The 27340-nt window shown below is 40.4% G+C and overlaps 2 protein-coding genes across 2 annotated transcripts; both read left to right on the forward strand.

Moving 5' to 3' along the window:
* Positions 1–2392: 2392 nt before the first annotated feature.
* Positions 2393–13234, forward strand: LOC150044765 (uncharacterized). The gene is made up of 4 exons (XM_090321162.1): positions 2393–2458; positions 9462–9588; positions 10535–10618; positions 12120–13234. The coding sequence occupies exons 1-4, from the start codon at positions 2393–2395 to the stop codon at positions 13232–13234; spliced, it is 1392 nt and encodes a 463-aa protein (XP_090177288.1).
* Positions 13235–14092: 858 nt separating this feature from the next.
* Positions 14093–25983, forward strand: LOC150044766 (uncharacterized). Its single transcript, XM_090321163.1, has 6 exons — positions 14093–14170; positions 21444–21570; positions 22286–22369; positions 24050–24565; positions 24743–25297; positions 25466–25983. Exons 1-6 carry the CDS (start codon positions 14093–14095, stop codon positions 25981–25983), a joined length of 1878 nt encoding a protein of 625 aa, XP_090177289.1.
* Positions 25984–27340: the final 1357 nt, after the last annotated feature.

The following is a 27340-nucleotide window of genomic DNA, read 5'->3' on the forward strand; positions in this document are numbered from 1 at the left end:
TGTGATCTGAGACTCTGAACACTCTCCAGAGTTGCTGTTTAAACCCTTCATGGCCAGCTCTCAGTATTTTGCATTCTGGCAAGGTGGAACTTTAAACCCTCAGCTTTAGGGTTCCTTTTATTCTTTTTCTTTTTTTTGCCATTTCTGGGTTTGGCTCAGGGTCTGAGCACTGTCCTTGGCCTGAGCACCCTCCTTGGACATTCTCAAGGCTAGAGCTCTACCACTTGAGCATGAGCATCACTTTTGACTTTTCTCTACATATGTGGTACTAAGGAATTGAACCCATGTCTTTGTGCATGCTAGGCAAGCACTCTACCGTTAGGCCAAAGTCAGGCCCCCAGAGTTCCTTTTAAGCATGTCTTTCGAGACTTTCCTTTTTACCATGCATCTTTTATTATGCAGATGTTTGATGTATTCGTTATTATAAATGGTCTGTAGCTATGGTCATACAATCTGTACTGATGTTTATTTCCTTTCATATTCCCACCATTTGTATTTTTCATTATTGTCTTTTGCTTAGGTTAGCTTTTTATGTGTTTTTTCTATATTTAGTATAGATCTTTTTGACTGATTATTAAGATAATAACAGTTCAAAGACTGCCTGTTTAGTACAGATGCCAAACTTCTTCAAATATTTTGGTTCGATTGCTCTGTGCATCTGTGCAGTTCACAAATATGCAGGGCCTAGTATATTCCTTTGAAAAGTTATTTATTATGTAATAGCTTTAATCTAGTCTGATAGTTTGACTGTTCTTTTCATAGAAAATTAACTAGCAAGTTTATTTATTTATTTATTTATTTATTTATTGTTTTTCCTGTCCTGAGCTTGAGCTCTCGGTCTGAGCACTATCCTTGGAGTCTCTCTCCAATCTGTTGTGACCCTGGGATTCTGTTCAGGAATCTTTTCCCTGTGCTTATGAGTTCCAGTGTCTCTCCTATTCTATCCTGTAGCAGTTTCACAGTTTCTGCTCTGACATTGAGGTCTTTGATTCACTTTGAGTTAATGCTTGTGCATGACGAAAGGCTAGAGTCAATTTTTCGTTTTTTGCATGTGGTTGCCCAGGGAAGTGGATGAATCTAGAGCGAATCATGTTGATTGAGACAAGTCAAGACCAAAGGAACAAAAGGCACATGGTATCCTTAATATGTGGCTATTAGATCCAAACAATACAAGAGTGAGTACTCAATATTTGCACACCAAATGCTATGGATATGGTGTTGGAAATATAAACACAACTACATAGACATAAAAACCTATGACTCTATAGGGCCGGGAGTTTGGCCTAGTGGTTAAAGTGCTTGCCTAGCATGCATGAAGCCCCGGGTTTGATTCCTTGGTACCACATACGTACAAAAAAGCCGGAAGTGGGGCTGAGGATCAAGTGGTAGAGCTCTAGCCTTTAGAAATTCCAGGGACAGTGCTCAGTGCCTGAGCTCAAGCCCAGGACTGGCAAAAAAAAAAACAAAACAAAACCTATGACTCTATAGACATAATGTTTTATTACATAGATTCATATGTACCTATGATATACAAACCCTTAGCCTAATGTTGATTATGTTCTAAAAATTAAGTGCCATTGATTGTATATAGAGATTCCTTTTGAACACTTGTTTGTTAATCATGTCATTTGAAATACGATGTAAAAATCAATGTTAATAAATTCTCTAATAAAAGTTTTTTAATAAGAGCCAACTTATCTAGTGCTAGCCATATGTTTCCATTTTCTGCTTGTTCTTACAATGCTTTGAGAGGCAAACAGTAATTGGAAGAAGAAACTCACCTTGGCTCCCCCACCGGGTGAGAAACTTTCCAAACTATCAAGCCACACCTGTGATCTAGGATCTGACAATGGTGCAACCTCTGAAAGGAGCCCACTTCCTCCAGGGTGCCGCCGTGCATTGTGGGAGTTGTAGTGTTCGGGCAGAGCAGAGCCCTTGGTAGTGGAGGTTTTCTGTTTTGAGGCGGGGTGGGGAAGCGGAAGATCCTTTTTGCGCTTGCGCGTTCCCAGCCACAGCTTAGCTTTTGAAAATCCCCGCTCTGCCTCTTCCCCTGGCTGCTGGAAGTCCGCGGAAGACTAACTTGGCGTTCTGTAGGTCGGAGTCCCCTGAGACAGGCGCCCAGCTGTACTTGAAGGCATCTCAGGTGTGGAGCCCATGTCAGGTGTGGAGCCCATGTCAGGTGGGGAGCCCGGGCTGGGGCACGGGAGCAGAGTCGACCTCCACGTGTTCCTCCACTCGGGGTTCATGAGTGTCGCTGCCATCAGCTCTCGGGTCTCCTCCAGGTGCCAGAAACTGGCTCTGGACGCCGGGAGAGCAAGCTGGGCCCTGCAGAGCAGGAGAAGCAGGAGCTGTGCATTTCCCTCCATGACTGAGAGAGAGTGCTGTGTCAGCCATGGATGTTATCACTGTGCCCAGCTGGAGGACGAGCCAGGGCATGACTGTGGTGGAATTGTGGAAGGTCTTAGGACAGTGAGCTGGGATTGGGGTTCTGTGTTGTTTCTCAAGACATGTTTGCTCTGCTCCTGCTTTGTTGGCCTTCTTAGCTGGCCTGGCTTGAGTTCACGCAGGTGTGCACACGTCATTGTGTCTGGAGTCATTGTTCATGGGATATTGGAGTAGTGTGTGCTGGTGCTGTGGTTTTAGGAATGGAGCCTAGCGATGTTTGAAAGACACCCAGTGACCAGGAGTCTCCTCCTAAAGGACAGACTTCACCCACTCTGACAAGCCGTACAGAGCAGAGGAGAAAAGCACAGGAAGAGGAAGCCGGTTTTAGCCTTCTTCCCTTAAGGAATCATTGGTTCTACTTCTGCAGAGCACAAAATGGACGTCGTAGTCTTTCTTCCAACATTCAGTCACTTGGTGATTTGGGAAGGTTTAGACCAACTTTCAGGCGGGGAGAGGAGCTGGGCTGAGGAATAAGCTGGAACCTAGTTATTAGAGGGGAACAGGAGACAAATGAAAGGATCTGTCTAGGCACTACTCCCCAATCCCATTCTCACTAATTTATTCAGACTACTCCCACAGTCATTTCTAGTACATGATCTCTCAAATTGAATCCCAAATATCCCATCTATGGATCTGGTGATCCTATATTGGCTCTTGCTGGCATTTCAGGAAGTGTAAGTCCATATCTTTGTCCTTTTTAGGAAAATTACAGAAGAAACATACAGGTAAGGTATCTTGCTGCAGATTTTACAATTTGTATATGTTACATACCCTGCAGTTTTAGCTAGTGTTCTCTGTTTGGGGTTCTCTAATTTTGCCCTTTGAGCTCACAGCCTGGCACTAACCATGAGCTTGTTTGCTCAAGAGTAGTGTTCAGAAACACTTAAAGCACCTCTTAAATTCCAGTTATTCTTGGTATTTTCTTGGATATTGGATTTTTCCAGACCTGTCCCTGCTGGCTTTAATCTGTGCTACTTCCGGGTTTCTGGCTTTCAATAGCAAGTAAGCATCTCATAGACTTTCCATGCCTGGGCTGGCTTGAACCACAGTTCTCAGATCTCAGCCTCCAGAGTAGCTAGGATTATAGCCACCAGGGCCTAGTTACAATACTCTCTTATAAAATGCATATTATATTTCTAATAAACTCATATGAAATAGAAAACTTTAAATTAATAAGGGATGTCCAGTCACTAATATGTATAAGGGTAGTCCCAATCCCAAAACAAAAAGAAAATACCCTACCCTGAAATCTATAACACTCTTGATCTCAAGCGTTGTGAATATAGGCAATGGGCTATTGTAAAACCTTTTTTAAGCTTATTGTTTTTCTTAGGCCTGGGCTCTGTCCCAGAGGTATTCCACTAAAAGGCTACCACCCTGCCAGAGAGTCAAGGCCCATTTCCAATTTCTAGAGGTTAACTGGAGATAAGAGTTTCAGTTCCTTTTCTGCCGAGGCTGGCATTGAACCTTGATCCTCTGATCTCAGCCTCCTGAGAAGGTAGCATTATGGATGTGAGCCACCTGCACCGGCTTTCAAAAATGGTTTTTAATGTAAGGAAACACTGTTCTGATGCAGAAAAACAAAATACTGATCTGCAAACATTGCTTTTAAACAATTCACATTGTCTTTCCTAGCAAGAACAGCCTCACTTAAAGTCTAAAGAGTACATTTTCATTTTTTGTACGTCTTTGTAAGATTCATGTTATTTTACATCAAAAAATGTCCAAGCTGGGTGTGGTGGCCCACACCTATAATCCTACATTCTCTGGAGGCTGAGATCTGAGAATTGTGGTTCAAAGCCAGCTCAGGCACTAAAGTCTTTGAGAATCTTACCTGCAGTTAAGCAGCAAAAACCTGGAAGTGGCACTGTTTGCTTCCAGGGGTAGGGTGGTAGCCTGGAGCTGAGGAGCTCAGGGACAACAACCAGGCCCTAAAGCAGAAGTGCAATGAACACCACAAAAAAAGAATTTCCATTCTATATGACTGTGTAAAAAAACAAACAAACAGAACTGTAGATAATGTATTTCATGTGTAACAAACCAACTACTAAGTACATGTAGAAACACATCTATTTAATGTTTTAAAAATATAATGGATCTGCCTTTTGGAGAGTTCTCAGCTAGTAATTTTACATAAGTATTTTTTAAGTAATGTTAGAATGTAAGCTGAGTGAGATGGCTCAGGCTTGTAATCCTAGCTACTCAGGAGGCTAAGATCTCAGGATCAAGGTTCAAAGCCAGCCCGGGCAGAAATGGACCTGAGAAAAGACTATAATCTTCTGGTTCTTTAGCTCAGGATGTGTGAGTTGGATTGAGACACGCCTTTGACCGGTATTTTATGTTGCATCTTTGTTAGGCCCTGTGTCTCCACCAGGCTAGCAAGGTTCTTAATTTTACTGTTTAGGAAAGTCAGCATTAAGGACTTGCATCATCTTTACTGATGGCCTTTTGACAAAAGCAGATTAAATGACAACTTGCAAATCATTGCACAAGGGTACTCTGAGTGTTTGAATATAGGGAAATGTGCCATTTGTTAGCCATTACTGAAACATTATAAACAAGACTTACATATCATATACACTTCTCCTGTATAAATTTGGGTGATAAATACTGAGTTAGACATACATGTTTTTGTTGTATTTAGTATGTAAATGAATGAGGCAGTACACAAATGGTCAGTGCAGTCCTTGGATACCTTTGAATAAATAAAATAATCATTCATACATGCCTCAGTGTATTTCAGTAAAAACTAGTTTTAATGAGGGTTTCATTTTCTATTTGTTTCAATTAGTTAATTCTTTTTGGTGGGAACATTTGTTTTGGTTTGCTTTTTGCCAGTTCTAGACTTGAAGTCAGGGCATGGACACTGTCCTTGAGCTTTTTCAAGGCTACAGGTCTACCACATGAGCCGCAGCACAACTTCTGGCTTTTTTCTGTAGATGTGGTACAAAGGAATCAAATAAGGGGCTTCATGCATGATAGGCGAGCAATCTACCGGGAGGGCACACTCCCTACCCAGGCAAACATTAGCTTTTATGAATTCTGTATATCTATTATTCTAGAAATGAATTGCTTGTATACTATCTACCTAACATCTAATGGACTGGATTCTTCTTTAGCAGAGAGTTTATTGCTATACTTGTGATCCAAAAGAATCTATAGAAGGCTTTATGCTTCTCCAGCCTAAATAGTCTATGTTTTGCAGGAAAAAAATGGAGCAAAACCATACAGACTCTTTCGTAACCACCTCATTTGCTTTTTCTCCCAGCTATTCTCCCAGCTATTCGTCCAGAATCTTCTGTTCATTGTCAAACATGAGAAGATCTGTGGTGAGTTGCTTTTTATTTCTCAGTGTTTTACCTACCTATGTGTGTTGAAGATTTAAAAATATAAGGAGATAAAGATGGAATTAGATCAAACAGATTATAAAAACCTTACATTCTGTCAATATTGAGTGCTAATTTGCTTCTGGTAGTTTTTAATTTTTCTGTGATTCAGTGACAATGGGGAAGTGACTTCTCATGGAAGGTTTATTTTATTTATTTTATTTTTTTATTTTTTTGCCAGTCCTGGGCTTGAGCTTACGCCCTGAGCACTGTCCTTGGGCTTTCTCAAGGTTAGAGCTCTACCACTTGAGCCTCAACACCACTTCTGGCTTTTTACTATGTATGTGGTATCGAGGAATCGAACCCGGGTCTTCGTGCATGCTAGGCAAGCACTTTAACCACTAGGCCAAACTCATGGCCCTCATGGAAGGTTTATACGCAGAGTGTGAGACATCACATTCCCATGAGTAACATAAATAAGTGTAGTTAATGAAATACTGTGGAGCAGCTGAAATAGTGTGTCCACACACAACTTCTAGTGTGCTAGAGAAGAGAACAAGGTTCATGTGTACAAATTCCTCTCCATACATGCTTCTTGGACAGTTTTGTTGTTTATGTCTTACTGGAAAATTAGGCTACATGTGTCCCTTTTTATTTTTCTTATTCTCAATCCCTCTTCCTTCCTTCTTTACGTTTTTTCCTTGTTTTTTTGGCCAGTCCTGAGGCTTGGACTCAGGTCCTCAGCTCTGTCCTTGGACTTTCCTCAAGGCTAGCACTCCACCACTAGAGCCACAGCAGCACTTCTGTCTTTTTTTGTATGGCATACTGTCTGAGATATCTAATCTGGGTCTTCCTGCTATGCTCCTGGTCCCCCCTGTCTGTCATAAGTCTCACCTTTTTCTTTTCTTCCAATGATCTTCTTTTGGCTTCATTTTGGCAGCTTTTTCTGTGTATGTGATATTGAGGAATTGAACTCAGTTCTTCGTGCATGCTAGGTAGGCAAGCACTCTACCAGTAGTCCAAACTCCCTGCCAGGAACTAGTTTTCCTTATTGATCCATTTTCCTTTGGTTCATAGAATTGACATTTTCTTTTCTATCTTTCTTGCTTTTTTTTTTTTTTTTTTTTTTTTTTTTTGCCATTCCTGAGGATGTGGTACTGGTGAATCGAACCTGGGTTTTTGTGTATGCTAGTCAGACACTCTTACCACTAGGCCAAACACCAGCCAGAATTGACATTTTTTTTACATACCTTTCTTTCTTTCTTTTTTCTTTTTTTCTTTCTTTCTTCCTTTCTTCCTTCCTTCCGTCCTTCCTTCCTTCTTTCCTTCCTTCCTTCCTTCCTTCCTTCTTTCCTTCCTTCAATCATTGATTTATTTATTTATTTAGTTCGTTAGTTTGGAGTCCTAGGCCTGAGATCAGGGCCTGAGCACTATACTTGCAGTTTCTCAAAGCTAGAACTCTACTACTTGAGCCTCAGCATCACTTCCAGCTTTTTTTTTTCTATGTATATGGTACCAAGGTATCAAACCTGGGCCTTTGTGCATATGAGGGAAGGACTTTACCACTAGATCAAACTACCGGCCCTAACTTCAGTACTCTCCCTGAACTTATCAGCTCAAGCCTTACCATCCTGCCCCTGGGCTTGGGCATTGTCCTGAAGCTCTTCAGCTAGAGGCCACTGCCCTATCCTGGAGACTGTTTTCTTGAGGTTAATTGGAGATGAGACACTCTGGTCCTTTTATGCAGGGCTGGCTCTGGACCTTGATCTCAGATCTCAGCCTCCTGAGGAGCTAGGTTTACAGGCTGGAGCCACAGCACCTGGTCAGAATTGACATTTTTCTTACCCAATATATAGGAAAATTGTTGCAAATTATAAACTGAGACACTTCTACAGGATTCCAGATCCAAAGGAAACAAATAAAAAAAACAAAAAACAACAAGAAGACATAAAAAAATCGAGAAGTAAAAGAGAAACTAGGCTTTCCAAGTTTGACTAGCATTTGGGCCTAGAGTCCCAGCAAACAAGCATATTTAATTCACAAAGGGAAGGTTACAAGGGATACATGAAAAAAAATAAAGCACCTATATTAATATTACAAGCAGAGCCAAAACAGAGTTTGTAAGAGGCTTTTAAGACAGGAGACTATAGCCCAGACAAATTCCAGCCATGAAATCCTCCTTAATTATTTTTCAAGGTCAACAACATTCTAAGGTTCAGTTCCCAGCCTTCCCAGCACTAAGGAAGAGGTGTGATCTGAGTCTCTGAACACTCTCCAGAGTTGCTGTTTAAACCCTTCATGGCCAGCTCTCAGTATTTTGCATTCTGGCAAGGTGGAACTTTAAACCCTCAGCTTTAGGGTTCCTTTTATTCTTTTTTTTTTTTTTTTTTTTGCCATTTCTTGGTTTGCCTCAGGGTCTGAGCACTGTCCTTGGCCTGAGCACCCTCCTTGGACATTCTCAAGGCTAGAGCTCTACCACTTGAGCATGAGCATCACTTTTGCCTTTTTTCTACATATGTGGTACTGAGGAATTGAACCCATGTCTTTGTGCATGCTAGGCAAGCACTCTACCATCAGGCCAAAGTCAGGGCCCCAGAGTTCCTTTTAAGCATGTCTTTCGAGACTTTCCTTTTTACCATGCATCTTTTATTATGCAGATGTTTGATGTATTCGTTATTATAAATGGTCTGTAGCTATGGTCATACAATTTGTACTGATGTTTATTTCCTTTCATGTTCCCACCATTTGTATTTTTCATTATTGTCTTTTGCTTAGGTTAGCTTTTTATTTGTTTTTTCTATATTTAGTATAGATCTCTTTTGACTGATTATTAAGATAACAATAGTTCAAAGACTGCCTGTTTAGTAAAGATGCCAAACTTTTTCAAATATTTTGGTTCGATTGCTCTGTGCATCTGTGCAGTTCACAAATATGCAGGGCCTAGTATATTCCTTTGAAAAGCTATTTATTATGTAATAGCTATAATCTAGTCTGATAGGTTGACTGTTCTTTCATAGAAAATTAACTGGTAAGTTTATTTATTTATTTATTTATTTATTTATTGTTTTTCCTGTCCTGAGCTTGAGCTCAGGATCTGAGCACTATCCTTGGATTTCTCAAGGCTGGAGCTCTAACACTTGAGCTGTAAAATTTCCATTAGGTACATACTTGAGTATTGTCACTCACTTAAACATTCCCCTGGACACTCTACTTGTCACAGATGTCTTAATGGCATATGTATTCCATGTGATGTCCTGAATCTGTTCTGATTGCTTATGAGAGCTCTTTATAAAAGATCAAATTAGCATATTCAGTGAGGAAGAATATGAAAATATGGAAAAATAATTTGTTTACTTCATGGTTACCCTGAGAAGTAGTAAATTTTATCATATTATAAGCTAAGGACACTCTTTCAGAAACCTATGTATAATTAATTTTATTATTCCAGGTTATTAGCTCCTTAGAAGTTACTTTGTCTCTAATGCTAGCAGCAGAAACTTTGTATTACTAATTACTAAGTTAATATAGAGACATATATTTCTTTTAATTTTTCTTTCTCTTACTGTAACATAACAGAGCAAGCTCCAAACATTTGATGTAAGATGAAACATATATGTACAAGAGTGAATTTCCAGAGTTGGTATTCTAATGCCTCACAGTTAATGACTTGATGGAAATGTGCTGTTACAGAAGCTGGTGTCATTTGATGATGTGGCTGTGGACTTCAGCTGGCAGGAGTGGCAGATCCTGAACAATGCCCAGAGAACCATGTACAGGGATGTCATGCTAGATACCTACAGCAACTTTGTGTCCTTGGGTGAGCAAAAATCATAATAACCTACAAGGTCATCGTCATATTTTGTAGTGGATTTATGAATATTTGTGTTATTGGAGTGTAAGATTTCAGGCCGCAGGATTTATACTCTAAATCTGGCACTGGTTGCAGTGCTTCACTCCTGTAATCCTGGCTCCTTAGGGGCTGAAATCTGAGATTTTGGGGTTGAAGCCATCAATGGCAGAAAAATCCCCATGAGGCTCTTATCTCCAATTAACTACTCAAGACTGGAAATGCTTTTTGGACTTGGCTTTCTCCAAGTCCGTGCTAACGTCCTCCCGAAGAACAGATGCCACCTGCCTGAACGCTGACATGCCAGGGGGTGTGAATCCTTCGTTTTCCTTTGCACAGTATTCCAGTGCACACTTAGCATTCTGGTGTTTTGTTTTGGGTTTTTTTTTCAGTTGATAGTTGAGCAAACTGACATTACAGAAAGTGCCTTAGACACTACAGTACTAAGACAATGTTAAATATATTATTTGCCTCTAGGACAATTTATTGTATTATTTTGACTGTGCTTCATAACATGTACCTCTCTAGTCAAAGTAGTATTATAAACATTCAGCAACAATGAATCAGTGTTAATGAAAAATCCTCAATCCTCTGCATTGTACTTCAAAACACAAAACCTTTGGGGGTTAAAAGCTTTATCATCTGTTAGGAAGAATTGTCATGCAGGTTTGGAATCTTGAATCTCCCCTGGATGAATTGTACTGGCTGTTGACCACCAGACTCCTGACTGCAGATATCTTTTCTTGTATTCCCATATTTCTAGACAATGATTTTTGTAAGACAATAAATTTATTCATTATAGACTAAAAAAAAAGGAAGCAAGATTTAGGATCAGCCTTGTGAACAATATGTGTGACATCCTAGAGCAGTGATGACCCAGCATGAGCCATAGTTCTCCACTACTTCTTATTAGCAGGGCACTGCTTTCCTAAACCTGAATTGATTGCCAAGCTGGAGCAAGGTACAGAACCATGGGGAGCCTCTGACCAGAACTTCACAGGTGAGTGACATCATCATATGTAGTGATGCTGAGGCCTGAACTCAGTGCTGTATGGAGCTATAATATTGCAGGTTTCCCCTTTCCTGTGTGTGATGGAAAGCTAGGTGATCCTTGTGTCAAAAGACTGTGAAACAAGAGTTGATATGGAGATCTACTATGTTCTCTGTGGCGGTAAAGTTAGCAATTTCTTTCTTTATGTGGAAGTCACTATGGAACAAAAAGAATAAAGTGAATAATGTAGAAAATGAGATTTCATTTTCTGCCTGGTGCTGGAGGCTCACACCTGTAATCCTAGCTAATGAGGAGGCTGAGATCTGAGGATCTCAGTTCAAAGCCAGCCCAGGCATGAAAGTCTTTTAGACGCTTCTCTCTAAATAACTCCCAGAAAGCTGAAAGTGATCCTGTGGGGCAAAGTGGTAGCACACTAGTGTTGGCTGAAGAGCTCAGGGACAGTGTTCAGGCCCTGAGTTCAAATCCCAGAACTGATAAATAAAGAAAGAAAGAAAGAAAGGAAGGAAGAGAGAAAAGAGTTTTAATTTTCCTGGAAGTAAAAGTATGCCAGTGTGAGGAAATAAGGAATACATCAGGGCTGTTTTACTCTGAAAACCAAAATAGTGTATCAGTGGTGGCAGAGACTGAGATCCAGAAGCAGAGCTTTTAGTCTAGTGAGGATGATTAAGTAGGTGGTGAGCTGGAGTATCTTTGTTTTTCCAAGGTTCTGAGGAACAGGAGTGTTAGGAAAGGAATTTGATGAGACATTGTCTAAGATAGAGAAACACAAATTTTATAATTCCCATAGATACCTAAAATAATTCTTAATGAGAAGTTAGAACTGAATGTATAAACAATTATTGAAAGGCAAAGAGTCACCTAATTATTGAGAAACACAGCAGTATTAGTTATTTCAAAAAAGTAAATGTAAACAAAGCAGCTTTTCTCCCATGATCAAGCAAATAATATTTGAAAAAAATGGTAAAGGCCAAAGGTAAGTACTGAGCTCAATTTTATCAGTACAAAATTGAGCAATTTGAGTAAATTTTTCTCTGTTATAAAACAAAGGAAAAAGGACACATAGAAGAACATTTTTCTCTGTAAACTATCTGGATTACTTGCTTAATTAATACACTAGAGAGAAAAGCATATATTTCTCTGTTGTTGTTTCTTATTTTTTTGCCAGTACTGAGGACTGAACTCAGGAGCCTGAGCCTATCCTTGGACTTTCCTCAAGTTTAGTGCTCTACCACTTGAGCCACAGCAGTAGTTCTGACTTTTCTTTATATGTGGTACTGAGGAATCGATCCCCGGTCTTTGTGCATGCTAGGCAAGCACTCTACCACTAGGCCAAACTCCCGGCAAAAGAAAAGCATATATTTCTCATAAATCAATTCCTACTTTGACATTTTAAAATCTCTTAACAGTTAGGATGGGAGAAATTGTCTTTACCTTTACATTACAGAATCGTTGGTTCTCATTTGTATTTTTTTTGTATGACTCATTCTAGGTATCCAAAAGATGGAGGCAATGACTCAAACGTGTGAGGAAAATCCAGATGAATGTGTGTGTGAAGTAGAAAGCATGAATAGTAACACAGTCGTGGAAAGAATGAGATCACTACGAACTTTTAAGTTGAATTCAAAACGTAAACCATACCTTACTTTACATGAGCAAACACACACAGGAGAGAAACCCTTTGAATGTACGGAAAGTGACAAATACTTCACCCTGAAATCAGATCTCAATGTACATACAAGAAATCACACAGAAAAGAAACCTTATGAATGTGACAAATGTAGAAAGACTTTCATGAAGAAGTCACAGCTTGACATGCATAATAGAATTCACACAGGTGAGAAACCTTATGAATGCAACATATGTGGAAAGTCTTTCAGACTGAAGTCATACCACAATTTGCATCAGAGAATTCCCACAGGTGAGAAACCTTATAAGTGTAACACATGTGAAAAGTCTTTCAGAACAAAGTCAAACCTCTCTTTGCATCAGAGAATTCACACAGGTGAGAAACCTTATAAGTGTAACACATGTGAAAAGTCTTTCAGACAAAAGTCAAACCTCTCTTCCCATCAGCAAACACACAGAGGAGAGAAACCCTTTGAATGTAAGAAATGTGACAAATCCTTTGGATGCAAGACATATTTACAAAGACACTCCCGTATACACACAGGAGAGAAACCCTTTGAGTGTAAGGAATGTGACAAATTCTTTGCATGCAAGAGAAATTTACAAAGACACTCCCGTATACACACAGGAGTGAAACCCTTTGAATGTAAGGAATGTGGGAAGTCTTTCAGAGAGAAACCATACCTCACTTTACATCAGAGAACACACTCAGGAGAGAAACCGTTTGAATGTAAGGAATGTAACAAATTCTTTGGATGCAAGAGAGATTTACAAAGACACTCCCGTATACACACAGGAGAGAAACCCTTTGAGTGTAAGGAATGTGACAAATTCTTTGCAAGCAAGAGAAATTTACAAAGACACTCCCGTATACACACAGGAGTGAAACCCTTTGAATGTAAGGAATGTGGGAAGTGTTTCAGAGAGAAACCATACCTCACTTCACATCAGAGAACACACAGGAGAAAAACCCTTTGAATGTAAGGAATGTGGGAAGCCCTTAGCCTAATTTTGATTATGTTCTAAAAACTAAGTGCCATTGATTGTATATAGAGATTCCTTTTGAACACTTGTTTGTTAATCATGTCATTTGAAATACGATGTAAAAATCAATGTTAATAAATTCTCTAATAAAAGTTTTTTAATAAGAGCCAACTTATCTAGTGCTAGCCATATGTTTCCATTTTCTGCTTGTTCTTACAATGCTTAGAGAGGCAAACAGTAATTGGAAGAAGAAACTCACCTTGGCTCCCCCACCGGGTGAGAAACTTTCCAAACTATCAAGCCACACCTGTGATCTAGGATCTGACAATGGTGCAACCTCTGAAAGGAGCCCACTTCCTCCAGGGTGCCGCCGTGCATTGTGGGAGTTGTAGTGTTCGGGCAGAGCAGAGCCCTTGGTAGTGGAGGTTTTCTGTTTTGAGGCGGGGTGGGGAAGCGGAAGATCCTTTTTGCGCTTGCGCGTTCCCAGCCACCGCTTAGCTTTTGAAAATCCCCGCTCTGCCTCTTCCCCTGGCTGCTGGAAGTCCGCGGAAGACTAACTTGGCGTTCTGTAGGTCGGAGTCCCCTGAGACAGGCGCCCAGCTGTACTTGAAGGCATCTCAGGTGTGGAGCCCATGTCAGGTGGGGAGCCGGGGCTGGGGCACGGGAGCAGAGTCGACCTCCACGTGTTCCTCCACTCGGGGTTCATGAGTGTCGCTGCCATCAGCTCTCGGGTCTCCTCCAGGTGCCAGAAACTGGCTCTGGACGCCGGGAGAGCAAGCTGGGCCCTGCAGAGCAGGAGAAGCAGGAGCTGTGCATTTCCCTCCATGACTGAGAGAGAGTGCTGTGTCGGCCATGGGATGTTATCACTGTGCCCAGCTGGAGGACGAGCCAGGGCATGACTGTGGTGGAATTGTGGAAGGTCTTAGGACAGTGAGCTGGGATTGGGGTTCTGTGTTGTTTCTCAAGACATGTTTGCTCTGCTCCTGCTTTGTTGGCCTTCTTAGCTGGCCTGGCTTGAGTTCACGCAGGTGTGCACACATCCTTGTGTCTGGAGTCATTGTTCATGGGATATTGGAGTAGTGTGTGCTGGTGCTGTGGTTTTAGGAATGGAGCCTAGCGATGTTTGAAAGACACCCAGTGACCAGGAGTCTCCCTCCTAAAGGACAGACTTCACCCACTCTGACAAGCCGTACAGAGCAGAGGACAAAAGCACAGGAAGAGGAAGCCGGTTTTAGCTCTCCTTCCCTTAAGGAATCATTGGTTCTACTTCTGCAGAGCACAAAATGGACGTGGTAGTCTTTCTTCCAACATTCAGTCACTTGGTGATTTGGGAAGGTTTAGACCAACTTTCAGGAGGGGAGAGGAGCATTTTTTCAGTGCATGTGGTACCAAGGAATCAAACAAGGGGCTTTATGCATGCTAGGCGAGCACTCTTCCACAAGGCCACACTCCCCACCCAAGCATACATTATGAATTCTGTATATCTATTAATCTAGAAAGAATTGCTTTTTTACTGTCTTCCTACCATCTAATGGACTGGATTCTTTTTTAGCAGAGAGTTTATTGCCATACTTGAGATATAAGAGAATATGTAAGAAGGCTTTATGCTTCTCCAGACTAAATAATCTGAGTCATGTAGGAAAAAAAATGGGGCAAAACGATGCAGACTGTTTCCTAACCTCCTCATCTGCTTTTTCTCCCAGCCATGCTTCCAGAATCTTCTGTTCATTGTCAAAAGCAAGAAAAAATGAGAAGATCTGTGGTAAGTTGCTTTTTATTTCTCTGGATTTTACTTTCCATTTGTGAACCTAAGTGTGTTGAAGATTTAAAAGCATAAAGAGATAAAGATGGTACTAGATTGAACAGATTATAAGATTTTACATTCTGTCTACATTGCGTGCTCATTTGCTTCTGGTTGTTTTTAATTTTTCTGATGTAAGAAAAAGTAGCCACACGTGTTATGTGATTCAGTAACAATGGGGAAGTGACTTCTCATGGAAGGTTTACTAGCAGATAGTGAGACATCACATCCCCACCAGTAACATAAATAAATGTAGCTTAATGAAGTACTAGTGGAGCAGCTGAAATAGTGTGTCCACACACAACTTCAAGTGTGCTAGAGAAGAGAGTAAGCTGCATGTGTACAAATTCCTCTCCATACATGCTTCTTGGACAGTTTTGTTGTTATGTCTTACTTGAAAATTAGGCTACATGTGTCCCCTTTTAGTTTTCTTTCTTTCTTTTTTTTTTTTTTTTTTTTTGCCAGTCCTGGGCTTGAGCTCAGGGCCTGAGCACTATCCTTGGATTTTCTCAAGGCTAGAGTTCTAACGCTTGAGCCTCAGCAGCACTTTTGGCTTATTTTCGATATATGTGGTAGTGAGGAATGGAACCCGGGTCTTCATGCATGCTAGGCAAGCACTCTACCACTAGCCCAAACCCCCGGCCCCTTTTTATTTTTCTTATTCTCAAGCCCTCTTCCTTTCTCATTTCCATTTTTTTTCTTGTTTTTGGCCAGTCCTGGGGCTTAGACTCAGGGCCTCAGCTCTGTGTTGGGCTTTCCTCAAGGCCAGCACTCCACTACTTGAGCCAAAGCACCACTTCTGGCTTTTTCTGTGTATGTGATACTGTCTGAGATATCAAATCTGGTTCTTCCTGCATGCTAGGCAAGCTCTCTACCACTGGGCTATGCTCCTTGTCCCACCTCTCCAACATATGTCTCACCTTTTTCTTTTCTTCCAGTGATCTTTTTTGGCTTTATTTTGTGAAGCTTTTTCTGTGTATGTGATACTGAGGAATTGAACTTCGGTCTTTGTGGATGCTAGGCAAGCACTGTACCAGTAGGCCAAACTCCCTGCCAGGAAACAGTTTTTCTTACTGTACAATTTTCCTTTGGCTCTTAGAATAGACCTTTTCTCTTCTCTTCTCTTCTCTTCTCTTCTCTTCTCTTCTCTTCTCTTCTCTTTTCTTTCTTTCTTTCTTTCTTTCTTTCTTTCTTTCTTTCTTTTTCTTTCTTTCTTTCTTTCCTACCTTCCTTCTCTCTGTTTTATTTTGTTTTGCCATTCCCGAGGATGTGGTACTGATGAATCGAACCTGGGTTTTTGTGTATGCTAGATAGGCACTCTTACCACTAGGTAAACTCCTGCCAGGATTGACTTATTTTTTTTTACATTCATTCATTCATGTACTTATTTATTGATTAATTTTGCCAGTCCTGGGCTTGAGATTAGGGCCTGAGCACTATCCTTGAACTTTCTCAAGGTTAGAACTATACTGCTTGAAACTCAGCACCACCTCCAGCTTTTTTTTTTTTTCTATGTATGTGGTACGGAGGAATCAAATCCAGGCCTTCATGCATGTGAGGCAAGCACTTTACCATTAGGCCAAGATACCAGCCCTATTTTTTTGTGGACCATGTGCGTTGAACTGAACCTGGGTCCTATCCCTGAACTTATCAGCTCAAGCCTTAAGATCCTACCCCTGGGCCTGGGCATTGTCCCTGAGCTCTTCAGCTAGAGGCTACTGCCCTTCCCTGGAGCCACTTCTTATGTTCTTGGGTTGAATTGGAGAGATGTGTGTCAGGTCCTTTTGTGCCGGGGCTAGCTTTGAATCTTGATGTCAGCCTCTTGAGTAGCTAGGATTACGGGCAGGAGCCACTGCGCCTGGCCAGAATTGACAGTTTTCTTACCCCCTATATAGGAAAATTGTCATTAACTGTGAACTGACACACTTGTACAGGATTCCAGAGCCATAGAAAAGTTTTTTAAAAAAAGACAAAAAAAATAGAGAAGTAGAAGACAAACTGGGCTTCCCAACTTTGACTACTATTTTGGCCTCGAATCCCAGCAAGCAAGCATATTTTGTTCACACAGGGAAGGTTGCAATGGATACATGAACAAAATAAAGCATGTGTATTCATATTACATTCAGAGCCAAAACAGAGTTTGTAAGAGGCATTTAAATGCTTATTCTTTTAAGATGGGAGACTATAGCACAGACAAAGTCCAGACATGAAATCATCCTTAATTACCCTTCAGGGTCAATAGCATCCAGAGGTTCAGTTCCCAGCCTTTCTAGCACTAAGAAAGAGGTGTGATCTCAGTGTCTGAACACTCTCCAGAGTTGCTGTTTTAACCCTTGGGCCATCTCTCAGTATTCTGAATGCTGTCAGCGTTGAGCTTTAACCACTCATTTTCACAGTTCCTTTTGAGCATGTCTTTGGAGACTTTGCTTTTTACCATACAACTTTTAGTATCCAAATGTTTGATGTATTTGTTATTATAAATGGTCTGTAGCTGAGGTCATACAATTTGTACTAATGTTTATTTCCTTTCATAGTCCCACCATTTGTATTTTTCATTATTGTCTTGCTTAGGTTAGCTTTTTATGTGTTTTTTTGTATATTTACTATAGATCTCTATTGACTGATTATTAAGATAATAATAGTTCATAGACTGCCTGTTTAGTACATTAGCCAAACTTTTTCAAATATTTTGGTTCTATTGCTCTGTGCACCTGTGCAATCCAGAAATATGCAGGGCCTACTATATTCCTTTGAATATAGTAGGTATAATCTAGTCTGATAGTATGACTTTTTTTCATAGAGAATTAACTAAAAATTTTATTTATTTATTTATTTTTTTGCCAGTCCTGGGCTTGAGCTCAGGGCCTGAGCACTGTTCTTTGACTTTCTCAAGGCTGGAGCTCCACCACTTGAGTCTCAGCACCACTTTGGCTCTTTTCTATGCATGTGGTACCGAGGAATCGAACCCAGGTCTTCATGCATGGTTGGCAAGCACTCTACTATCATTAGGCTAAACTCCTAGCTTCATGTCAAATTTTATGTACTGTACAAAAGCCATCCTCTGGTGAATGCCTAGAGCTTCAGAAGAAGCTAAACATGCACAAAAATTATTGTGATTCTATAGAACTGCAACAAAAAAAATGTCCTGCCCAGTCTTATTCTTGGTCATGGCAGGCATAGGCACTGTACATGATGACTGTGCTTCACTGTATTATTAATGTAAGAGTCTTAATATTCTCACAGTACCAGTATATGACATCATACAATATAGTTACTTTCCAATGAAATAATTCCATTTATAAGTGGATCTATTGTGCATTTTTTTGTTCACTAATTATTTGAACTCAGGGCTTTATGTTTAGCAAGTATATACAATGCATATGCAATATGCAATATGCATATGCAAGTATATACAATCCATATGCAATATTAATGAATCTATATTGCTAATCTGTATACTTTGTTTTTAATGCACTTAGGTATTTATATATTGAATCTTCACGCATTAGGAATCATGAATATGGCGCTATAAGTTTCCCTTCTACAAATCATTTCAGAGAGGTTACATAAAATATATTGTCTTTACATTCCTTTATAATTACCTAAACATATATTATTTTAATTACCTTGTCTTGGGTATATTACTATGTTCGCATGGTTTGTTATTCTCTTGAAGCATGATAACGTCTTGTAACACAATCAAAATTCAGATGAGCTATTAGTGAATGATCTTTTCCTGAAATTATCAATGTACTTTTTTTTTTGCCAGTCCTGGGTTTAGAACTCAGGTCCAGGGCACTATCCTTGGGCTTTCTCAAGCCTAGTACTTGACCACTTGAGTCCTAGCACCACTTGGGTTTCTCTTCCTAATGGATTGTGAATTGCATCTTGTTCTCTTTCAACACTTTACAGAGAGATTTCCTTTTTGTGTTTTAGCCAGCATTCATCTCCAGTATTGTCAAGCATGGCTGGAATGGAAGAATTGTTGATCATTATTCATATATAATGGGTTCAATGAGGGAGTCAAAAGTTTTTCCTTTTGGGGGCTTGGAATTTGACCTAGGTAGAGTCCTTGTCTAGTATGCACTAAGACCAGGGTTGGATTCCTAGGTACCACATGCATAGAAAAGCTGGAAGTGGTGCTCTGGCTCAAGCAGTAGAGCACTAATCTTTTTTTTTTTTTTTTTTGCCAGTCCTGGGCTTGAGCTCAGGGCCTGAGCACTGTCCTTGGACTTTCTCAAGGCCAGAGCTCTACCACTTGAGCCTCAGCACCACTTCCGACTTTTTTCTATGTATGTGGTACCGAGGAATCGAACCCAGGTCTTCATGCATGCTAGGCAAGCACTCTACCACTAGGCCAAACTCCCAGCCCCGAAGAGCACTAATCTTAAGGAGGGCCCAAGGACAGTGCTCAGGCCCTGAGCAGTCCTTTTAACCTCTCCTTCTAACCACTGTTCAAGAAATTAGTATGATATTTTATTTAAACTTTTAAAGTGTTCTATTATTTTTAGATCTAATCCCACTGTCTTCTTCTTTTCTTTGTCCTGCAGGTGGCGATTGTATTTCACATTTCTGTCTTCTTGAATGTTCCTTAAGCTCCTATACATTTGTACACATTCTTCCATGAAACTGTTTCCTCTCCTTCAACCTACATTTTGTACTGTAGGAGGTAGCGATGTTCACAAAAAATTTATGCTTAACTACTTTTTCCTTTTTTAATGAGGAGGTATCAGGTGTCTGTTTCCACAGTTCCATCTTTAGAAATTCAGTGGCAAGGTGGGTGCAGAGGCTCACACATGTAATCCTAGCTACTCAGGAGGCTGAGCTCTGAGGATCAGGTTCAAAGCCAGTCCCAGGCACAAAAGACCAAAAGCCCAAAAGATTTTTTTTTATCTTTGCCAGTTCTGGGCATGAGCTCAGGGCCTGAGCACTGTCCTTGGACTTCCTCTAACACCTGGTCCTGAGCACCACTTCCAGCTTTTTTCTGTATATGTGGTACTGAGGAATCGAACCCGGGTCATTATGCATGCTAGCCAGCCACTCTACCCCTAGGCCAAACTCCCAGCCAGAGCCTTTTTTGTTTTTTTTTTTTTGGTGGGTCATGGGGCATTAATTCATCCTGGGCACTGTCCCTGAGTTTTTGAGCTCAAGGATACCACCGTATCCTTGGCGTGGGCATGGTCCTCCAGCTCTTCAGAGCAAGGCTGCCACCCCTACCCTGGAGCCAAAGCCCACTTCCCGTTTTCTTGAGGTAAACTGGAGATAAAAATCTCAGGTGCTTTTGTGCACTGGCTGGCTTTGAACCTCAATCCTTATATCTCAGCTTGCTGAGTAGCCATTGGCTCCACATGGTAGGATACTTTTATTGTGGCAACAAAGTCATAACTTTTAAGTGCTAAATCAATCATTAGCTTTCTTATTGTTGAGGCTTGAACTCTTGAAATAGGGGCTGGGGCATTGTCCTTGAGCTTCTTTTCTTCAAGGATAGCCCTCTACCACATGAGCCACAGCACCATTTCTGGCTTCTTCTGTTTATGTGATACTGAAGAATCAAACCCAGGGCTTCATGCATATGAGGCAAACACTTTACCACTAAGCCACATTCCCAGCCCTTCAATAGATTCATTATTTTTCTTTTTTGTTTTGTTTTCTTTCTTCCTTTTTAATTATTGCCACTCCTGAAGCTAGAACTCAGGGACTAGGCACTGCCTTGGGCATTTTCAAGCCTAACACTTTACCACTGAGCCACAGTGCTACTTTTGGCTTTTTTTTTTCAGTGTATGTGGCATGAAGGATTTGAACCCAGTGCTTGGTGCATACTAAGCAAGCACTCTACCACTATGCTACACTCCTGGCCCATGAGCTACACTCTTTTTTTTTTCTTTCCCATTAGGTACATTCTTGAACATTCCCTGGACACTGTACTTTTCACAGATGTCTGAATGGGATATGTATTCAATGTGATGTCCTCAATCTGTTCTGATTGCTTATGATTGCTTTATAAAATACGAAATTACGTATCCAGTGAGGAAGAACATGAAAGTATGGAAAAATAATTTGTTTACTTCATGGTTATCCTGAGAAATAGTAAATTATATCAAATTAAGCTAATGACACCCTTTTAGACACCCATGTATAATTAATTTTATCCTTCCAGGTTATTAGCTCCTAAGAATTGTCACCTGGTCTGTAAGGCCAGCAGCAGAAACTTTGTATTATTAATTACTAAGTTAATATAGAGATAAATATTTCTCTTAATTTGTCTGTATCTTACTATATAGATATCAGAGCAAGCTCCAGACATTTGGTGTAAGATAAAACGCATACGAACAAGAGTGAATTTCCACACTTGGTATTTTTATAACTTGGGCTTAATGACTTGATGGAACTGTGCTGTTACAGAAGCTGGTGTCATTTGATGATCTGGCTGTGGACTTCAGCTGGCAGGAGTGGCAGATCCTGAACATTGCCCAGAGAACCCTGCATAGGGATGTCATGCTAGATACCTACAGCAACTTTGTGTCCTTGGGTGAGCAAAAATCATAATTACCTACAAGGTCAACATCATAGTTTGTAGGGGTTTATGAATATTCATGTTACTAGAGTACAAGATTACAGTGTGCAGGAAATGTCACACACACAAAAATATTCTAAGAAAACATCCACTTGACTATGTTGAAAATTTCTCTTCTGATTCTTCCAGAAGCCCAATCAGAAGTTAGACAAAAGTTCTAAACCATATTCTACTGACAGGAGACTGTCTTCCCAAACTTGAGGTGATTTTCTAGGTATATATACAGTCCAGAATGGAAGGTATATTAATATTGGGAATGTGACTGGGAAATCACTATTTAAAGAAGGGATTTACCATCTAAACCTGGCACTGGTTGCAGTGCTTCACTCCTGTAATCCTGGCTCCTTAGGGGACTGAAATCTGAGAATTTGGGGTTGAAGCCATCAATTGCAGGAAAATCCCCATGAGGTTTTTTTCTCCAATTAACTACTCAAGACTGGAAGTGGTTCCTGGACTCAAACTGATAGAATTGTAGCTTGAAGCAAAAGATCTGAGTTCATGCCACACAATTAATTAGCCAACTAAATGCAAAGTTCTGGGATAGTCAACCATGCAACCAGTGAGATAAGAGAAACAAGATTAGGATCAGCCTTGTGAACAATATGTGTGACATCCTAGAGCAGTGATGACCCAGCATGAGCAATAGTTCTCCACTACTTCTTATTAGCAGGGCACTGTTTTGCTAAACCTCCATTGATTGCCAAGCTGGAGCAAGGTACAGAACCATGGGGAGCCTCTGACCAGAACTTCACAGGTGAGTGACAGCATCATACAGAGTGATGCTGAGGCCTGTACTCAGTGGGTAAGTTCTTCTTGTGCTGTATGGAGCAATAATATTGCTAGTTGCCCTAGGTCCTGTGTGTGTGTCAGAAAGCTAGGTGATCCTTTGTCTCAAAGCCCTAGCTTCTCTACTAGTTTCTCTGTGGCAGTAAAGTTAGCAATTTCTTTCTTTATGTGGAAATCACTATGGAACAAAAAGAATAAAGTGAATAATGTAGAAAATGAGATTCCATTTTCTACCAGGTGCTGGTGGCTCACACCTGTAATCCTAGCTAATCAGGAGGCTGAGATCTGACGATCTTGGCTCAAAGCCAACCCAGACATGAAAGTCCTTTAGATGCCTTTTTCTAAATGATCCCCAGAAAGCTGAAAGTGATCCTGTGCTTCAAAGTGGCAGCGCACTAGTCTTGGCTGAAGCGCTCTGGGACAGTGTCCAGACCCTGAGTTCAAATTCCAGAACTGATAAAGAAAGAAAGAAAGAAAGAAAGGAAGAGAGAAAAGAGTTTTAATTTTCCTCGAAGTAGAAGTATGCAGGTGTGAGGAAATAAGGAATACATCAGGGCTGTTTTACTCTGAAAACCAAATTAGTGTATCAGTGGTGGCAGAGACTGAGATCCAGAAGCAGAGCTTTTAGTCTAGTGAGGATGATTAAGTAGGTGGTGAGCTGGAGTATCTTTGTTTTTCCAAGGTTCTGAGGAGCAGCAGTGGTAGGAAGGAATTTTGATGAGACTTTGTCCAAGATAGAGAAACACAAAATTTATAATTCCCATAGATACCTAAAATAATTCTTTTTTTTCTCATTTTCTTTTTTTTCATATATTTTTTATTGTAATTAATAGAAGGGTTACATTATATTTGCCAGATAGAAGATGCATTAATTCCCATACATTGATACCCTTTCACATGTCTTGGTCCCCATTTCCCTCCCCTCACCTCCACCCTTCAACTTGTTTTCCCCCCTTCCCTATCCAATTTCAAATAACCAAATACAAATATATCTGATATATCAGGTAACAAAGTGAGATACTGTAACAATATGAGATAACCAAGGGACAGCAAAAGAGATGAGTGATAACTTAAGAACAACAATCATTCATTATGTGGCTTATGTTTCTATATCCTAGAGGTCCTTTCATTTAGTGTCCTACTATATGGCCTTTTATATCAAAGTTTTGCTCTATTGCAAATCTCTGCTAGGAGAGCCCAGGTTTCTACTGATTATGACAAATGAGGGAAACCATTGGGCCTAAGTTCCTTTGAGTCTGGCTTACTTCACTTAATATGATGTTTTCTAAGTTTTTCCATTTCCTAACAAATGGGGCAATGTCATTCTTTCTGACAGCAGCACAGAATTCCATTGTGTACAAATACCACATCGTGTTGGTGCTGTACCTCTTGAGCCCCAGCATCAGTTCTGGCTTTTCTATATATGTGGTATTGAGGAAATGAACCCCAGGCTTTGTGCATGCTAGGCAAGCACTGTACAAGTAGGCCAAACTCCCGGCCCAAGAAAGCATATAATTGTCCTAAATAAATTCCTACTTTGATATTTAAAATCTCTTCACAGTGAGGATGGGAGAAAACGAATGACTTTACCTTTACATTACAGAATCTTTGGTTCTCATTTGTATTTGTTTTTCTTGACTCATTCTAGATGTCCAAAAGCGGGAGGCAATGATTACAATCGGTGAGGAAAATCCAGATGAATGTGTGTGTGAAGTAGAAAGCATGAATAGTAACACAGTGGAGGCAAGCGTGAGATTAGTACCAACCTTTAAGTTGAGTTCACAACAGAAGCCGGAGCTGGTGAGGAATAATCGGGATTCCTTAGGGCTGAAGACTGACAAGCTCAGTGAGTGTCAGAGCATGCTTCTCTCTAGTAAGCCAGATGATATGCATGCTGCATACAGGCCTGCTGTGTCTCCTGCAGTTGAACAATCCCTCAGATATTTTGAGCATTTCGTTCAAAATGATGAAAGTCCACATGAGCTGCAGTACTTCAATTGTGGTGGAGAAGGGAAAGTAGTAAACTCAGAGGCCATATCATTTAAACCTAATTGTGTTGATGGCGGGGTGCCCTCTCAAAACCATTATGAATACACAGTAGACTATGATAGGCCTGTTCTCCTTGCCCACGAGATATACCAGGAAGGAAGGAATACACCTGAAGGTACTATATGTGGAAAAATATTGTCCTTAAGATCTGCAGTCACTGCACATGAGAAAATGTACACAGGGGAGAATCCATGTGGTATGTGTGAGGATTCTTCAAGAAAGAAAATATGCATTGCAAAACCTCAGAGCAAATATCCAGAGGTGCAATCATATGAGTACAATCTGTGTGTAGAAACCATCTCCCTAAAGTCACACCCAACTTCCCAAACTCAAACACCCAAAGACGAGAAACCCTTTGGATATGAAGTACATAGGAAAATTTCCACCCAGGTGTCAACTCTGAGCAGACACCAGAGAACTCACACAGAAAAGAAACTTTATGAATGCAACCAATGTGGAAAGACCTTCAAGTGGAAGTCACATCTTAATGTGCACACTAGAATTCACACCGGTGAGAAACCTTATAAGTGTAGACAATGTGAAAAGTCTTTCACACAAAAGTCAAACCTCTCTTGCCACCTGCGAACACACACAGGAGAGGAACCCTTTGAATGTAAGGAATGTTACAAATCCTTCAGATACAAGGGAAATTTCAAAAGACATTGGAGAACACACACGGGAGAGAAACCCTTTGGATGTAAGGAATGTGACAAATTCTTCACCCAGAAATCAAGTCTCAACAGACATACAAGAATTCACACAGAACAGAAAGATTTTGAATGCAACAAATGTGGAAAGACCTTCAACTGCAAGTCGTATCTTGGTGTGCATAATAGAATTCACACCGGTGAGAAACCTTATAAGTGTAGAGAATGTGAAAAATCTTTCAGAAATAGGTCAAACCTCTCTTGCCATCTGCGAACACACACAGGAGAGAAACCCTTTGAATGTAAGGAATGTAACAAATCCTTCATATACAAGAGAGATTTCCAAGGGCACTCCACTACACACACAGGAGAGAAATCCTTTGAATGTAAGGAATGTGACAAATTTTTCACCCTGAAATCAGATCTCGACATACATACAAGAATTCACACAGAAAAGAAACCTAGTGAATGCAACAAATGTGGAAAGACCTTCATGAAGAAGTCACATCTTGATGTGCATTATAGAATTCACACAGGTGAGAAACCTTATGAATGCAGCAAATGTGGAAAGTCTTTCAGAAAGAAGTCATCCCTCAATTTGCAACAGGGAGTTCATACAGGTGAGAAACCTTATAAGTGTAACAAATGTAAAAAGTCTTTCAGACTAAAGTCATATCTCTCTTCCCATCAGCGAAGACACACAGGAGAGAAACCATTCGAATGCAAGGAATGTAACAAATCCTTCTCCCAGAAATCATGTCTCAAGAGACATACAAGAATTCACACAGGAGAGAAACCTTATGAATGTAAACAGTGTGGAAAGGCCTTTAACCAGAACTCACATCTCAGTAGACATAGGAGAATTCACACACCTGAGATATTTTAGGAATAATTAATGTGGAAAATCTTTCAAGTAGATAAAAACTCAGTTTGCATCAGAGAACCCATGCAAGAGAGAACCCTTAGACTATACAGGATGAGTGTTTTTCAAGCAGAAGTCACATCTCATGCATTAGAAAAACCATTCAGGATCAAAGCCTTATGAATGCAGGAAGGCATTCATAACTCACAACTCATTAACATACAAGAGAGAAATACTATGAATGAAACAAATGTGGAAAGTTTTTTAAGAAGATGGCATACCTCAGTTTTCATCAGAGAACACACACAGGAGAGAAACCATATGAATGTAAGAAATGTCAAAAATTATTCACCAAAAAAGTATAGCTCAGTGTTCCTAGAACATACACGGGAGACTGGGTGTTTAGCCTCGTGATAGAGTGCTTGCTAGCATGCATGAAGACCTGGGTTCGATTCTTCCATGCCACGTACACAGAAAAAGCCAGATGTGGTGCAGTGGCTTAGTGGTAGAGCTATCTATCCTTGAGGAAGCCCAAGGACAGTGTTCAGGTCCTGAGTTCAAGTCCCAGGACTGGCCAAGAAAGGCATTTTCTTATTTCTTCTCAGAAATAAGAGCTCTAGCACTATGAGACTGGTGTTGAGGTCATTTCCGTGATGCTTTGGGGATTGTTAGATGGGAAAAGAGTGTTATGATTTCAGCATCTTTTTTCCCACTGTTTTCCCAAAGTTTGTCACTGTATCGTGTGGTCCATGCATTATAACTTAGATGACTTAGTATTTCCAGATTGGGTTTTAATAGAAGTTCTGATGGAAGATACCACTTATTACAAATTGTGTACAGAAGGAACATCTCTTTTCACACCTTTTGTCCCTAAGTTCTGTAGAGAACATGGATGAACACACATTTGGGGATACATTTTCTTTGTGTGTGGGGACAAATTTTGCAGAGCCTAGGCACTGATCTTAAACATTTTTGCTGAAGGCTAATGCTCTACCAATTCAGCCATAGCTCCACTTCTGGTTTCTCTGGTGGGAAAATAAAGACAAACATCATTAAAATGGTCAACAACAGGTCATTGGATTTTGTAAGTGGTGAAGTAGCAGAAAAATGATGAGAAAACATTCATTTCTAACCATTCTTGTATTGAGGTATGTGCTTATTGGATAACTCCTCTCTCTTTTTCTCCTCTCTTCTCCTTTTTAATTTTTTCCTTAATTCCTTCATATCCCTTCCTCCTGTCTTTCCCTGTGCTTAAACTCAGGGTCACATTTCATGCTACTAGGTGCTGTACTAGTTGGGCCACACACCCAGCTCTTTTTGTTTCACTTTTTTTTAATACTAGGTTTTATGTTTATGTCCATAATCCATCTTTATGTCCTTT

The sequence above is a fragment of the Megascapheus bottae genome, chromosome 29 (assembly GCF_031878675.1).
Source record: "Megascapheus bottae isolate mThoBot1 chromosome 29, mThoBot2.hap1, whole genome shotgun sequence".
Classification (NCBI taxonomy): Eukaryota; Metazoa; Chordata; class Mammalia; order Rodentia; family Geomyidae; genus Megascapheus; species Megascapheus bottae.